The 16,506-nt window shown below is 41.0% G+C and overlaps 2 protein-coding genes across 2 annotated transcripts in view; both read left to right on the top strand.

Moving 5' to 3' along the window:
• Positions 1-13,530, top strand: part of LOC134040796 (zinc finger protein 853-like) — a 28,074-nt gene extending 14,544 nt beyond the window's left edge. The window contains exons 4-6 of the mRNA XM_062486935.1: positions 12,831-13,035; positions 13,140-13,230; positions 13,303-13,530. Of these exons, the coding sequence (XP_062342919.1) occupies positions 12,831-13,035; positions 13,140-13,230; positions 13,303-13,441 (435 nt within the window). The 3' untranslated portion in view covers positions 13,442-13,530. The remainder of the gene's footprint in view (positions 1-12,830; positions 13,036-13,139; positions 13,231-13,302) is intronic.
• A 233-nt stretch (positions 13,531-13,763) lies between these two features.
• On the top strand, positions 13,764-15,630 carry LOC134011017 (uncharacterized). Its single transcript, XM_062450454.1, has 3 exons — positions 13,764-13,964; positions 14,114-14,273; positions 15,480-15,630. The coding sequence occupies exons 1-3, from the start codon at positions 13,794-13,796 to the stop codon at positions 15,572-15,574; spliced, it is 426 nt and encodes a 141-aa protein (XP_062306438.1). The 5' UTR covers positions 13,764-13,793; the 3' UTR covers positions 15,575-15,630.
• The last annotated feature ends 876 nt before the right edge of the window (positions 15,631-16,506 follow it).

Here is a 16,506-nt window from a genome sequence, read left to right as displayed (position 1 = left end):
GGTCTTCATATGAGGATACACACAGGAGAGAAATCTTATCAGTGTCAACAATGTAACAAACGGTTTGCTCAGAAGGGTTATCTGGTTAGACACATGAGGACACACACAGGAGAGAAACCTTATCAGTGTCAGGAATGTAGCAAACCATTTGCTCAATTTGGTAGTCTGTTTAAACACATGATGACGCACACAAGAGAGAAACCTTATCAGTGTCAAAATTGTAACAAACAGTTTGCTCAGAAGTGTACTCTGGTTGGACATATGAGGACACACACAAAAGAGAAACCTTATCAATGTAAGGATTGTAACAAATGGTTTGCTCAGAAGTGTATTCTGGATCAACACATGAGAACACACACAGGAGAGAAACCATATCAGTGTCAGGAATGTAACAAAAGATTCAGCCTCAAGTGTCATTTGGTTGTGCACATGAGGACACACACAGGAGAGAAACCTTATCAATGTCAAGAATGTAGCAAACTCTTTGCTCAAAGTGGTAGTCTAGTTGAACACATGATGACCCACACAGGAGGGAAACCACATCAGTGTCAACAATGTAACAGATCATTTTGTCGACAGGCTAGTTTGGTGGATCACATGAGGATACACACTGGAGAGAAACCATTTCAGTGTCAACAATGTAACAAACGGTTTGCTCAGAAAGGTAATCTTGTTGGACACATGCGGACACACACAGGAGAGAAACCTTATAAATGTCAGGAATGTAGCAAAACCTTTTCTCAAAGCGGTGGTCTGAATAAACACATGAGGACACACAGGTGAGTCAGTGTCAACAATGTAACAAATCATTTTGTCGGTAGGTGGAGGCCTATACTACGAAGTAAGGTCAACATACGTGGGATTTATTTGAGTTAGCTGGCTTTACTAAGCTTTACAACCGCAATCATGCAAATTGGATGGGGGTTGCTCCTATGACCAGTCGCAAACATGGACAAGTCTCCCAGAGCCATATCTGTGACACGGACCAGTCAAAAGGGGCTCTTGTCGGCATTCCGTCATGTCCGCTAGAAGCCGAGAACGTTTTCTTATTTTGTAAAGTTTTCATTCTCTTGCATATTACAAAAGTTAAAGTGTTGAAGAAGCCACTCAATATAATAAACAACAAGTTTAGGATCACTAAACACTCATAATTTGTTCTTGTTTACCTAAGCTTCCAGTTGAGTTGTGGCCGCCTCATGCATGATGTGATTTGATTTGCATCATGGTGCAGCCAGCTTTGCCCTAGGCTACTTATGCTAGTGCGGTGGTACTAGCTGTAATGTTGGTCTCGAGTCAAGTACCATTAAATATCATGTTTCATAAGTAGTTGTGTCAACTTTCAAGCAGGTGTTCTGTGTGTTCGGCATACATTTTTGTCATCCGTTTCATTTTAGCCTACATCCAGGGACTAAATTGAATGAATAGGCTAATCTCAGGCATTGTATTGTGCACAGAATTAAAAATGTTGACCTCGTAAACCGTGATTAGGCTACATCTTTCAGGCTGTTTTTGGAAGATACGATTTGCATCAACTTAACACATAACTTGAACCATAATCGGGCCAGGTACAACGCATGTAATCATTACCAAAATACTGGGTGTTAAAACACATATCTAGGATAAGTCAAGAAAGCAGGATCCTGGAATTTGATTGAGTGCAAATATTGTTTTCTATTTATTTTTTACTGTGGTGAAATAACCGGCGCTCGACGTTCTAATGATTAACACAAAACAATCTCACCTCTCTTCAGGTGTGGAAAGGTTTAATATCTTTGAAGCCGAATATCTGGGATAGAGCTATCCAGATTAATCAACATTCAGATCTTCTTCAACTATTTTCAGATTTCAATGTATGACACATTTTGAAAGCTTTGAAATCAATCAATTTCACAATATGTAAAAAACTGAAAAATAACCTTGACCGACAACCGCCCCTTTTCACCAGAGCGTGTCACATATCTTAGACGAGATGAGCAAACTATAAGATCAAACAAATATGTAAGAAATAGAATAATGGCTAAAAGCAACACTGTTGCTGTTGCCAAAGGTTGCCAACTGTAGTTGTAGTTATCACTGCCCCATCATTATGGCATGACCAGAGCAGACTAAATAACAATAGTGTATTCCATTAAGTCTTGAGCAAATAAACACACAGGCTATAGGCCTGAAACATGATTCAAACCAATAAATAGGCTTACTTGCAAATCTTATAAGGTGTTGGTGGTTTAGTCAGACTCAGTTTTAGGATGATATCGGTTGACTGTATAAGCTACAAAGATACTCGGAGAAAAAAATGTTTTGTTGGACCCCAATTCCTGCTTCAGAGTATACACAGGAGGGAAACCATATCAGTGTCAATACAGTTTGCTCTAAGGGTATTATGGTTGTTCATATGAGGACAAACATCAGAGAAACCATATCAATGTCAACCATGTAACAACTTGTTGTCATGTTCTGTCCTATTTAAGATGTCTTGTTTTGATTTTATTTTGTTGCAATCTGTAGCATCTCCTATGGACAATACCTCGACTGCTGTTATTAAATGATCGACTGATGATCAACAGGCTTGTCTGTAAGGCAGTAATAAAGTAGTGTCTAGAAAATGTACTTCCTGACTTGCATGTCTTTAATGAATGAAGTTTGACTTGCTGTCTAACTTTGGACAACTACATTAAACACGCAGGGAGAACAGTATACAACATATACATGGGAGACAGTAAAGGATATACCATTTGCATGTTTATCCTAATCAGTAGATAAATATGTTATAATAAATAAGATATGATATTCATTGTGTTGTTACATCCACTTTATATTACTGTATTGATTAATATTGATTACTGATTTACAGACTTGTAAACATGTCACTTTTGACCCTGTATGTTCCCCATGTTGCAGCGACAATGGAGAGTGGTTTCTGCCTCTTGTTTTAACTGACTAATTAGATCTTGTTAGAACACAAACACAATATCCCATGAAAAAAGCCAATAAACCACAGACATACACATCTTTACAGATATCTTCCAGCAGCTTATTTTGGATGTCTTTCCCAGCCCAGGAAGGGAAATATATGGAACACAGGATGATATTTCCCAGAAACGACCTACCTAAATGGTCTGACAAGAGTTTTTGTGAGAAGGCAGATGCTGATCACCACCATGGGGTATCACCTCTGGAGAGGACTGGAATGGGGATGGTGTCCGGATTCCTACTGGATTACATGCATTGAGTATGCCTCGGTGTGGTTAGACGCCTTCTGCTCCTGTGGCTTTGTTTAGGTTCGGTAATGTGTCGGTTGTCCGGATCACAAGTCACAGACCTGTCAGTGAGGTTGGTAGAAATACTGAAAAATATCCCGTCAGAATTTGCAAGAAAACCAAGGCTTCTAAAGAAATAGACAGATGGAAAGCCACAGAGTTTAGGAAATTTCTCCTGTACACCGGTCCAGCACTATTGAATCAAGATGGCGCCGATGATGGCTGCCTCGGTCGGTTGGTGCGCTCTGTTTAGTTTAGTTTGTTAAATCAGTGTTCTACCAAGATTTATTCTCTTAACAAGAGATGAACTCCTAAACATCAGGGAAACAACTCCTGAGGATTTATTTCCCACTTTTCTGCTCCAGCGGCAGTGGGCATTCTAGTCAAAGCCATGCTAGGCTTTGCTCAAGCAGTGAAACGCCTTAGAAGGGGAAAGCGAGCGGAAGCGCTAGTTCGGCTACGCAGGCGTGGGATCCGAACAGTGATTTTTTCCTCTTCAACGTACGTTCACTGTGCAACAAAATGGACGAACTTCAGCTACTGATGGTGAAAAACTGAGATTTTGGTTTTGTGCTTCACGGAGACATGGCTGTGTGATTTGATCCCGGATGCCGCTTTACAACTGCCAGGCTTTCAAATCGTGAGAGCTGATCGAGACACAGCACTCTCCGGCAAAACGAAAGGAGGTGGTATTTAAATCAGGAGAGACCTGGATGAGTGAAAGATGTTTATTACAGACTAATAAATGTACTATGGTGTTTGGAGCTTGAACTCCACGGGGAATTATATAGATCAACGGGCGCCTGCCTAACGCCCGAAGAAGAATCCCCCGAGTCCAGACACTGGTGGCGGTGGCGGCAGCCGACGACCAATCGAGCCGAAGACTGAGACAGGAACCGGGTGGCGACGGGGTGGTGGAGGGTCGCGTACTTGATAGCATGGACAAACTACACAGGGAGAGAATCGTATTTAAAGGCACGGATCATGTGACACCATTAATTGATAGCGGGAGCGCTAATCAACCTGAACCCAAGTGACCGCCCGACTAGGGAACGGGGGAAGGTAGGGCGTTCTTAGCGGGGGGAGTGAGTAGTGTACACTACGATTAAGCCTGAGTGCAGTGATCGGTCTTGCCTGACTGAACTTGCGCAAGCTTCATTTGTTTCTACATTAACAGTGGCTGGTGTGTAGAGGTGACAGTGATTCTGCAACATTGTTCCCTGAATCTGGAATCATTTTTTATGAACTGTAAACTTTCTACTCGCCTCGCGAGTTCGCCTCGCTCATTCTGGTAGGAGTGTACTTGCGGCCGGGTCCTCAGGTTAAAGAGGCCCAACGCATGCTCACCAACCAGATTCTGAGTGTGGAGCGAGCAAATCCTGATTCCCAGGTTATCGTACTACGCGACTTTAACAAAGGTTATCTCAGCCACGAACTCCCCAAATACAGACAATTCATCAAATGCCCCACCAGAGAAGGGAACACTCTGGATCACTGCTACACTACAGTCAGTAGAGCTTACCATGCCATCCCTCGTGCAGGACTGGGACACTCTGACCATGCCATGGTCCATCTGATTCCTGCATACAGGCAGAAATTAAAGCTCTGTAAACGTGTTGCGAGGACATCAAAACAGTGGACCAGTGAGGCTATCGAGGATCTGCGGGCGTGCTTGGACTGTACTGACTGGGATATGTTCACAACTGCCACCAATAGTCTGGATGAACTCACAGAGGCTGTGACGTCGTACATCAGCTTCTGTGAGGACTGCTGTATTCAAACACGCACCAGGGTGCATTTCAACAACAACAAGCCCTGGTTCTCTGCAAAGCTTAGAAGGTTGCGGCTGGAGAAGGAGGAAGCGTTTAGGAGTGGGGATAGAGACAGATTCAAGGAGTCGAAGAACAGGTTTAGCAAAGCGGCGAGAGAGGGTAAACGACTGTACTCGGAGAGACTACAACTACAGTTCTCTGCTAACGACTCTGCTTCTGTCTAGAGAGGGCTCAGGCAGATTACCAACTACAAGCCCAGAGCCCCCCACACCACTAACGACTCCCGCCTGGCCAACGACCTGAACAAGTTCTACTGCAGATTTGAAAGACAATTGGACTGTCCTGAACTACCCCTCCCCACCCAAGTGGACTCCTCCTTCCGCTTCCTGGGTACTATCCTCTCCCAGGACCTCAAGTGGGAACTGAACATCAGCTCCCTCACCAAGAAAGCACAACAGAGGATGTACTTCCTACGGCAGCTGAAGAAATTCAACCTGCTAAGGACAATGACGGTGCACTTACATTTTACATTTACATTTAGTCATTTAGCAGATGCTCTTATCCAGAGCGACTTACAGTAAGTACAGAGACATTCCCCCGAGGCAAGTAGGGTGAAGTGCCTTGCCCAAGGACACAACGTCATTTTTTTTGACACGGCCAGGAATCGAACCGGCGACCTTCAGATTACTAGCAGATTACCATCTGCTACTGGCCTCTTCAACAAGGCCAAGGACTCCCATTGACATTCATTCACTTATTTAACTATTATAAGTCTATCTAATGGCAATTCAGTATGCATAAGCCACTTTATCTCAGTATCCGATTGCACTATGTTGACCATTCACGCTGCTCATTAGGTTCCTCCGGTAGGAGGGAACCTATTGTTATTATTGGTATTCTTATTATTAGGTTCCTCCGGTAGGAGGGAACCTATTGTTATTGTTGGTATTCTTCTTCTTATTATTATTTTTCTTCTCCTTGCACCCCAATATCTCAAAAAGTCCCTGGTCATAAATTTTCTAATTTGGCACATTGATACTACATCCAAGTGGGTACCCCCACACCAAATATGGGCCACATCGGACCATAGGGGGCGCCACAGGCCACGCCCAAAAGTCCGATTTTCAAAGTGATGGCATTTCCACCCCATTGCTCCAATTCAACGATCCAGCCATTATCTTTTGGCCTGTCATAATTTTGATTATCTGTTTAGTTAAACAGGATGACCTCATTCTGAAATACCATGCACAATTTCATGCAACTTCACCTTGAAATGTCAACCGTTTCTTAACCTTTGTCCAAAAGCTGACCAAAGCTAATACTCTGCCCTTTCTATTCATACAATCTCAACAGTTGGTGTGTAGCAGAGAGGATAGAAAGACTGATTTGTAACCTTATGCTCATGAGTTCAAATCCCCATTCAGCCTGTTGTTGGCCAAACATGAAGTAGTTTTGCTCCCTTGTTGTCCAACTCTCGATCTTCTGCAGTGTACATGTTTATAATATTTTGCCATTTTGCGGAGGAACCCGCATCGCTGCTTGCAGCTATATTTAGGTTCCTCCGGTAGGAGGGAACCTATTGTTATTGTTGGTATTCTTATTATTAGGTTCCTCCGGTAGGAGGGAACCTAGTGTTATTGTTGGTATTCTTCTTATTATTATTTTTCTTCTCCTTGCGCCCCAATATCTCAAAAAGTCCCTTGTCATAAATTTTCTAATTTGGCACATTGATACTACATCCAAGTGGGTACCCCCACACCAAATATGGGCCACATCGGACCATAGGGGGCGCCACAGGCCACGCCCAAATGTCCGATTTTCAAAGGGATGGCATTTCCACCCCATTGCTCCAATTCTTCTGAAACTTGGTGTGCATGCCTCATTTTTCATGAGGAACAAAAAAGCCTCAAGGACCCATAAGGTCCGCCATGATGGATTTTCCTGTACTGTGATAATTTGGGAAAACCTTCAAAATTCCTCTTCTCTTGAAAAAAAGGTGAAATTGACTTGAAATTTGGTACAGATATGTATCATTGACGTATTTAAAAACGTTACTTAAGGCAATTGAATCAAGTACAAAATGGCTGAAATGGGTGTATTTATGTAAATGTCCACATTGCCTCAATATGTTTGTGTCACTAAATCAAATGTATTTTTGAAGGATGGTTAAAACCTAATAAGCTTTAAGGTGACATGCCTCTGAAGTACCATGCAAAGTTTCACCTTGATATGTCAAAATATGACTGAATTACAGCTGTTTGAACTTGGACCAAATCTGACAATGCTCGCCATTGGAGAAACAGCTTTTTTTAATTATCCAGTTATTGAACTTTGTGTATTCCATGCCTGGGAATGGCTCAATTGGCTGAGATGTTGTGCTGGTAATCAAGGTTCAATACCAGTCAGAGGCATAGTTTTTATTTTTTTATTCTGACAAAACGGTTTCTAGTCTTCCGATCAATCCTCCGGTTGTAAAAACATAGCAATGCGTGTTTATTTGAGCCCATCACAACACTCTGATCATCTGTTAAGCGAGACTGTGTAAACCACTGCAAAACAAGCCAGGTTCACCACAGTAGCTAGCTACTTGTAGTCTACGCATGGTAGAGATAACTCTAATGGTTTTCTCTAATGAAGTCAATTGATTGTTCAGGTGGATCCCTTGCCTGTTGCACAAATTCATTTCAGTAACCTAAGCCAGGACACATTCCCACTGATGCTAGGCATGATTTAAAATCCCCTTCCATGACAAGTTATGGCACTCCAAACAACCTGTTTAAAAAAATGATGAGAAAGTTATTCTTTTGCAGGGTACATGTTTATAATATTTTGCCATTTTGCGGAGGAACCCGCATCGCTGCTTGCAGCTATATTTATTCTTATTTTTATATATATTTTATTTTATATTTAAATTGTTGTATTCTTAGATTGTTTAGTTCTTAGAAATAGTTAAACTTTTGTACTTTTACTTAATTTAAGATCTGTATATGTTTAGTGTTTTGCACCTCCCTACCACAGTAAATTCCGTGTTTGTATAACATACATGGCGAATAAACCGAATTCTGATTCTGATACACTGGATTACAGCAACATGCTAGTGGTCTTAATTGTGCCGCCTTGTGGTAGTCTGTTAAACATGGTAATGCTCTACCCCCTCTGTCTTTAGAAAGTTGCAGTGTTTTGAATTGAATTATTGGTCGTCGACCTCCCCATATGAATCTTGATATCCACTTATCCCATTCATTAAATTGTTACAGTGGTACTACAGCTGGTAGGGATTGAAAAAAATACAGGAGCCGGGGGAGTACATTCATTTTTATAGTTTCTATTCTATCATGCATATCTAAGGGCAGTTGGGACCACCTGTCAATATCTGCCTTGATATTTTTACGGGGCCATAATTGCTATCATATATTTTGGAAATGTCCTTAGGTATTTTAATTTTTAGATACTTAATGGCTGATGAGGTCCATTTGAAATGAAATCTATTTAGTATGTCTGTCTGAGGAGTGTAGTTATAACTTAGAGTTCTAAGTCCTTAAGCGAGGACATCAGTCTAGGAATGCTGACCTCTGGTGTCGTAATGAAGAGCAATACATCATCTGCGTACAGACAAATCTTCTGCTCCAAACCTCTAACCATGACTCCTTTTATCACCTCGTCATCCCTGATTAACTGTGCCAGGGGCTCTATAAACAGAGCAAAGAGGGCGGGGCTGAGGGGGCAGCCTTGGCGGCAGCCTCTCTCCAAGTTGACAATCTGAGAGAGGTGTCCATTAATCTTTATTCTGGCGTTTGGTGAGGAGTACAGAGTTCTGATACAGTTAATAAAATCATCCTCAAAGCCAAATCTTACCAACGTCAAGTACAGATATTCCCAGCGAACCGAATCAAACGCCTTTTCCGCATCTAAACTAATCACAGTGGCTCCAATATTCCCCTCAATCACATGATCGATAACGTGTAGCACCCGTCTAATACTATCTTGTGTCTGTCTTACATGCACAAAGCCAGTTTGGTCTGGGTCCACTAGTTCTACTATTATATGTTCTAACCTTTTTACTAACATTGACGCATATAGCTTGTAGTCAATATTGAGTACAGAGATTGGCCTATACGCGCTACATTCTTTTCTGTCCTTCCCCTCTTTAGGAATGACCGAAATGATCGCCTTCCTCCATGTGCCTGGTGGTTCCCCGTTTTTAAGTGTATAGTTAAAGCAATCAAAAAGCATAGGTATTATATCATCCTTAAAGGCCTTGTACCACTCGGCTGGGAAGCCGTCCGTACCCGGTGTTTTATTAGCTTTTAATCTAGAAATTGCTTTCCCTATTTCCTCCATTGTAATCTCTGTCATCAGGGCTTTATTCTGTTTTTCACCTATAGAGGGTAGATCTAATGACTCCAGAAATGAACTTATTTCCTGCAGGCTAGTTGTATTTGGTTCCTTATATAAGTCTCTATAGTAATTCTCAAAAATGCGTTCAATATCCTCTAATTTATGGCACACTTTTTTAGTTCCAGGGTCCCTAATTTCATATATGGAGCTGTCTGATTGTTGTTTCCTCAACCTCCATCCCAGAAGCTTCAGGGCCCTTGGTCCATTCTCATAATATCTCTGCTTTGCAAATTTGGCTTTTTTCTCAAATTCCCCCTCACATAGTTTGTTTATCTCCTTTCTGACATTTCTTATTTGATCTAGAGTACAAGGTTTCTTACTTTCGATGTGTTCCCTTTCTAAAACTTTAAGATTCTCTTCTAAACCAGACAGCTTTTTACATCTTTCCTTTTTTCTGTGTGAGGTCAATGCTATAAGCTTTCCTCTGATCACTGCTTTTGCAGCGTCCCACAAAACCCTTGGCGATACTTCTCCATTATTGATATATTCCATATAATCTTTAAGTTCCTTCTGCACATATTCCTTACACGTCCTGTCATTCAGGATGCTTGTATTAAGTCGCCAAAGCATGTTTTTCTTTTTGTTATCCAGGTGCACAGTTAAATAAACAGCTGAGTGGTCAGATATGTCTCTGACTCCTATCCTACAATCCTTAAGTCTGTGTCTGTCTGAGTTGTAAGTAAAAAAAATAGTCAATTCTCGAGTATACACCTTTACTTGCTGAATAGAATGTGAATTGTTTTTCTTTAGGGTGGAAGTCCCTCCATACATCGATCAGTCCTAGCTCCATCAACATTTTTTTTGTTATCCTGGCATTAGGAGTTAACCTCTTAAGTGCATTAGAGGAGTCATGCTTTGGTTGTAACTGAGTGTTCCAATCTCCTCCACATATTAAGACACCAGAGGCCTCAGAGGCTATCAAATTAAAAATGTCCTTAATACAGGAATTGTCCTGCCCTGGTGGAATATACACAGACTTCTTTCTGGTCAAGGTATCCCTTAACAAAGACATATCGACCCTCACTATCACATAATTTGGAAACCAGTTGGAAATTCACTCTGTTAGAAATTAGTATTGCTACTCCCCTCCTTTTCCCTTTCTTATAAGACGAATGAAAAGTATTTTTAAAACCTAGTTTTTTTAACTTTTCATGTTCCATGTAGTTAAGTTGGGTCTCCTGCCAGAACATTACATGCAACTTTTCCTTTTTCATCTTTGCAATTACCTTACCCCACAAGAACAGTTTCTTTCTTTCCGCTGCTAGCCTTTTTAACAAGGCCCCAAACTGACACTGACACTCTGTCACTTTACCTCATACACTCTGTCACTTTAACATATTCAATATTATTTTTATTCTATATTATTTTATTTGTTATATTATATTGTATTTAAATTTTATATTATATTGTATTTTAATTTTATATTATATTGTATAGCTCTGCCAGTAGTTAATTTTATTTTGTTGTACATTTTCTACATTTTCCTTTTGTTCGTTATGTTTAAATGTTCACTGTATGCACCTTCCCACCAAAGTAAATTCCTTGATTGTGACCACTTACTTGGCGATTAAACACAATTCTGATTCTGAAGACATTTACATTTATGCATTTAGCATAAGAAGTCTGAAGACTTCCGAGAGAGAGCTTTACAAAAGAACATGAAACATACATGGTGGAAAACCAAATAAGTACCATAGAAGAACCATAAGAGCATGCAGTTAAACAAGTTACAATTGAACAACATGAAACTCCCCACAAGAGTGCAAGAGTGTACCTGTAGAAAAAACAATCAACAGTAAAATATTTAACAGCAAGTACAAGAATTTGAAACCGTTACAACTAACCAACAAGAGCAACAAGTCTCTCAATACGAGTCATTGTGATCCTGGAGGAAACTAACATCAGGTCCAGCCAAGCATTCCTAAGTGCCGTTGTACTCCCGGAACAAGTGCGTCTTGAGCCTTTTCTTGAAGGTGGGGAGACAGTCAGTGTCCCTGATGGAGGTGGGGAGTTGATTCCACCATTGGGGGGCCAGACAGGAGAAGAGCTGGTGTTGGGACCGGGTGCTCTTGAGCGGTGGGACCACCAGACGGTTGTCAGAAGAAGACCGTAGGTGGCGGGTTGGGGTGTAAGGCTGGAGGAGAGACTTGATGTAGTCGGGTGCAGTTCCGTTCACCGCTCGGAAGGTCAGTACCAGAGTCTTGAATCTGATACGGGCCGTGATGGGAAGCCAGTGGAGGGAGATTGTCACCCCTGCAGTTTAAAACAACTTTCTTTTATTGTTTGTCGGCATCTATATTTTAAGCAATGCAAATCTGGCTGGAGACTATTTAAATTGCCAATGACATTTTGTGTATTTTTGTCACTCATTTTAATGAGCTCTATGGTCAGAAATTTCAGACATTTATGTCCACAACCTAATTCACCTGGCGGAAGATGTAAAGAACCATGGCAATATGAAATTCCTTTGGGAAAGATCAAGAGATTGATAAGAAAACCTGGCAGGCCTGTCAGACAAATTGTAAGGAGACTGTTAGAGAGGTCCTTTTCTGCCAGCACAACATCTACCAAAGTTCACCTGGGAAAAGAACACCTCTTCCACCAGATTTTGGAAATGCGACAGCACAAAAAAATGGAATCCCCAAAATTAACCCTGAAGGCGGATGAGGCCAACTGCTATTTTTATATGGGTGGAAAGGTCAAGAGGGTCAGAAACATTTTAAACATGGACAATGCTGTGTTTGTGGTGTACACCGAATTTGAGGAGCACAAACCCTTTTTCGAATATCCACTCTCATCATCACTACTCAATATCTGGACCAAAACCTCACGCCATAAGAACAGTTTCTTTCCATCTGCTACTGGCCTCTTCAACAAGGCCAGGGACTCCCACTGACATTTAACTATTATCTATTATGAGTCCATCCAACACCGATTGCACTACGCACAAGCCACCTTGATCTCAATTGCACTATGCCGCCCATTCATATTCTTATTCTTATTTTTATATATATTTTAAATTGTTTTAATTTTAGTTTGGTTCTTAGAATTAGTTAGGCTATTGTACTTTTTTACTTTTAATTTCAGATCCGTATATGTTGATTGTTTGCACCTTCCTGCCACAGTAAATTTCATGTTTGTGTAAACCTACATGGCGAATACACCAAATTCTGATTCTGATCTATGTCGTTAGCAAACTATCTACAACTCTGAAAATATGCAGACTCCCGTCATATTGAGAGAAAGGCCTTTTCCATTCACCTGTCACCAACGAAAGATGAATACTTTTCTTTTAAACAGTGGAAAGAATGTACTTTTTTGTTTATTATTTAGACAACCCAATGCATTTTACCTCTTTAAAATCCAGTAATCAAAATTTTGGTCTGGCCCACGGGTGGTGCAGGCAGGGGGCAAAATGTTCCTCATTGTGGAGTTTGTGGAGGAGAAGAACACTGGACCAGTTGCCAAGTCCTGGTACACAAATGGCTTGGCATGGTGGCCTCCATATCAGGACCAGACCAGGATCCTGAAAAGTATAAGAAAAGCTGAGGTTCCACAGCCAGAAAAAGGATGGACAAGGCATCAAGCAAGGGTCCTATATGAAACAGGTATACATTAGACACACTGACGGGTGATACACAACTGTATTTGTGCCCAGAGCTATTGAAGCAACACTAATATCCACATCAAAAATGTTTTTTTTATTGTTTAGATTCCTTTGAAAACATTGTATGCAGATGGAAGCAGTCCTGTTATACGTCTGACATCCAGTCAGATTATGAGAATGCAAAGAAAGAGAGAAAGTGAGTATGATTTGAATGTAAATATTTGTATATTCTAAAGAAATTTAATCTTTATGTCTTCTAATCTTGTAGAAGAAAAAGCTATTCCTCTTCAGAAGAGGAGGCCCCAGACTCCTGTCCAGCCCCCCCAAAAAAGCTGCCCAATGCTCCAACACCCCCCTCACCACCACAACTAGAGCGAAATGGTGGGAACAAAATCAGTATTGTTTGAAATCATGGTGTCCTTATGTGACAGCACCTATATTTAAGCAATTAGGACACAAACTGTCTTACTATTTAAGTATTTTCTTAACAGCTTCTCTGTCATTTCAAAAACCAATAGACTTAGCTACACTGCAAGACTGGGCAGCCAACCCATCAAACACCCGTGAGTATATACTTAAACTTTATCTTCATATTCTGAGCGTGATAATACCATCACTTATTTTTCCAAGCAGTACATCACACTCATCCCAATACTCAAGAGGATATGCAACCCACCCATTGAAGCTTGTTGAGTAACAAATATAAACTGACTTGTTTATGCAGCCTTCGAAAGAGTCCTACTAGAGGCTATCCGGGAGATGGACATTCGAATAGGCCATCTAACGTCCATGGTGGAAAGCCTGGTGCAGGGTGGACACAGAGGTCAGCCACAGCAAGAGGATGACTGCCTCCAAATTCCCCTCATGGACACAGAGGCCCTTGACAGCTTTGAGGAGCATCTCCAAAGCTCTGAAAATAGGAAAAAGATGGTAAGATTGTAGACTTGAATATGCTTCAATAAATAATACATTTTTACAAATTATTACAGTAACTAATATTATAGCTTTGTGTCTAAGGGCATCACTACTCTAAACTGTCTTTAAAGCTTTTGCTTTGTTTGGAACATTATTTTTCTCAGATCAATGTACTGTCCCAGAGTGGAGGGCAGACCATCAAAAAGACTGTCTGGAGAATCGCCCAAAAAATGTTTGCCAATGGCTTGGCTAAACAGCTGAACTGGTGTGGCCGAGGAGAAAAGAGGGGCCTGAAAGCCTCAAGGTGTGCGTCAGTAGTTATTGGTAAGTACATAAGAATGTAGGCTACGTCTATGTATCTTATTATGTTTCTGCGTGATTTCCTTTGCCGCCATTACTCACTTTCCCAGAACCTACATTTATCTTCCTAAACACCTGACCTGTTATCGAGCCTCAGAGCAAACAGACTAGCAAACCCAGCTACACAGCAGCTAGCTCTATGACTTATCTTTTGCTGGCTAGCTAAATTAAGCAGTATGTGGCTAAGTCATTGGGATAAGTCTAGCATCTAGCTATAATTGGCTGAACTATGCGCATATAGCTAACCGTAGCGTATAGTTCAGCTAATATACAAACTATATTATAGGGAAACAATTTAAGGATACATGGGCTAAATAAGAATACTTTAAATGTAGCGTAGCTCGTTTAAGATAAAAATACTTAAGTTATAATAAAGTCTTGGGGCACCACCTTAATATTGGTTTAGGACATTAAGGGATCCTATGTTTAATATATAATAATAATCAGTCTCATCTTTAGGAATGAATTTGTTCTAAGTGTAGAGCCAATCGTAACATTAGTGAACACGCACACGTCAAAATGTCTTTACAATGAATTTATTCAAGTAAGGTAAACATGGATAATATGTAATATTTCACAACACAACACTAAAACAAAGTAACAAACATTACACAAATATCCCTCTCATAATTATCCACCTTCTACTCTTGTGGTAAAGGTGAAGTCTGAAGAACTTTCCTCAAAAGTTCTGATCATGGTATATTCTTTGTTCAAATTGCCGCCAAAACGGAGAGCAAATGGTTGCTGGAGACGTGTTGTCTCAAGCAGGTCCTTTGAAGCTTGAAAGCTAGCAGGAGGGCCTCACATGCAGATTGGGAAGGTCCCCCCCCAACTATATGTTTCCTTTGCATCGGCGTTTGGTGGGTAATCAGCATACTGAGGGTGTCAAGAGGGCTGATTAGGTTTGTCTGATGTGGTCGCATCAGACTCTTCAGGTGTGACAAGATGCTGGCTCCTTGTGGTTTGTCTGACCTCACTACATAACCGTCAGAGGATTTACCATTAGCCTACCTGGAAAGCTCTTGAACGGTTTGCGCGTCTCCTGCTGCTGACTGTCCACCAGCTGTTCTCACTTTTTGGCGCCCTCTGAATTATAACCAGAGTAGCCTAGAAGTATGTGCTTTGTTATAACTACCAAATAATCCTGTTTCTCTCCTCTATCATTCGCAGGGGCTGCCATGAGAAACCCCATGGTGCATGCCACTGAGGCCGAGGCTGAGAAGTGTCTCAAAGATTTTTTAAGATTGGCATCCGGACGGAAATAGCCTAATCCTCCAATTTCCAACGATGAGCCTATATTTAATAAACATTTGATATGTAATTTATTGTACATGCTGTATCTTATTTACCGCTCACTACAGGCTAATTATATCCTGTATAGGCTGATATAAGTCTTTTATACTGTATGTCTTATACACGGCGTCTAAACGTCGTTAAAATAATGTCTACCTACGGTGGCAGACGTGCAAACGCGCTGCAAATTAAGAAAACACGTGCAAATAGACAAAACACAAGCAAATTAAGAAAACATCTTCATTAATTTGACAACACATGCGCAGCATTCAGCAAACGTGCTGCAAATACACATAACACAACCAAATACATAAACGCACTGCAAATACATAAATGCGTTGCAAAAACGAAAGCACGCTAGCTGCCAAAAATGTACATACACCAAATTAATAACTGTTATGTTGCTTACAATGCTAAAAACAAACCTAATGCAAAGTTATGCTTAGGCTACGACACTGAAGTGCGAGTATTACACTAGTATTACAGCTAACGGGTGATGTTAGGCTACGTGTCGCAAATTCAAGTAAATGCTAAATGACAAAACTTATCACTCTGAAGTAGTCATTTCCAATCTATGGGCGACTGGTTTCTCCTCTACATCATTTACATTTAGTCATTTAGCAGACGCTCTTATCCAGAGCAACTTACAGTAAGTACAGGGACATTCCCCCCGAAGCAAGTAGGGTGAAGTGCCTTGCCCAAGGACACAATGTCATTTTTGCACGGCGGGGAATCGAACGGGCAACCTTCAGATTACTAGCCCGACTCCCTCACCGCTCAGCCACCTGACTCCCTCGTGACACATCAGATTCTTCCTCTGATTCAGGTTCAAACATATACGGTTCAACACCTAACGTCTCCATGGTATCTACACCTTGGATGTTTCAGTCAGTGCTGTTGGCCA

Source organism: Osmerus eperlanus, chromosome 1, assembly GCF_963692335.1.
Source record: "Osmerus eperlanus chromosome 1, fOsmEpe2.1, whole genome shotgun sequence".
NCBI lineage: Eukaryota > Metazoa > Chordata > Actinopteri > Osmeriformes > Osmeridae > Osmerus > Osmerus eperlanus.
This window is presented reverse-complemented; position numbering and strand designations above follow the sequence as displayed.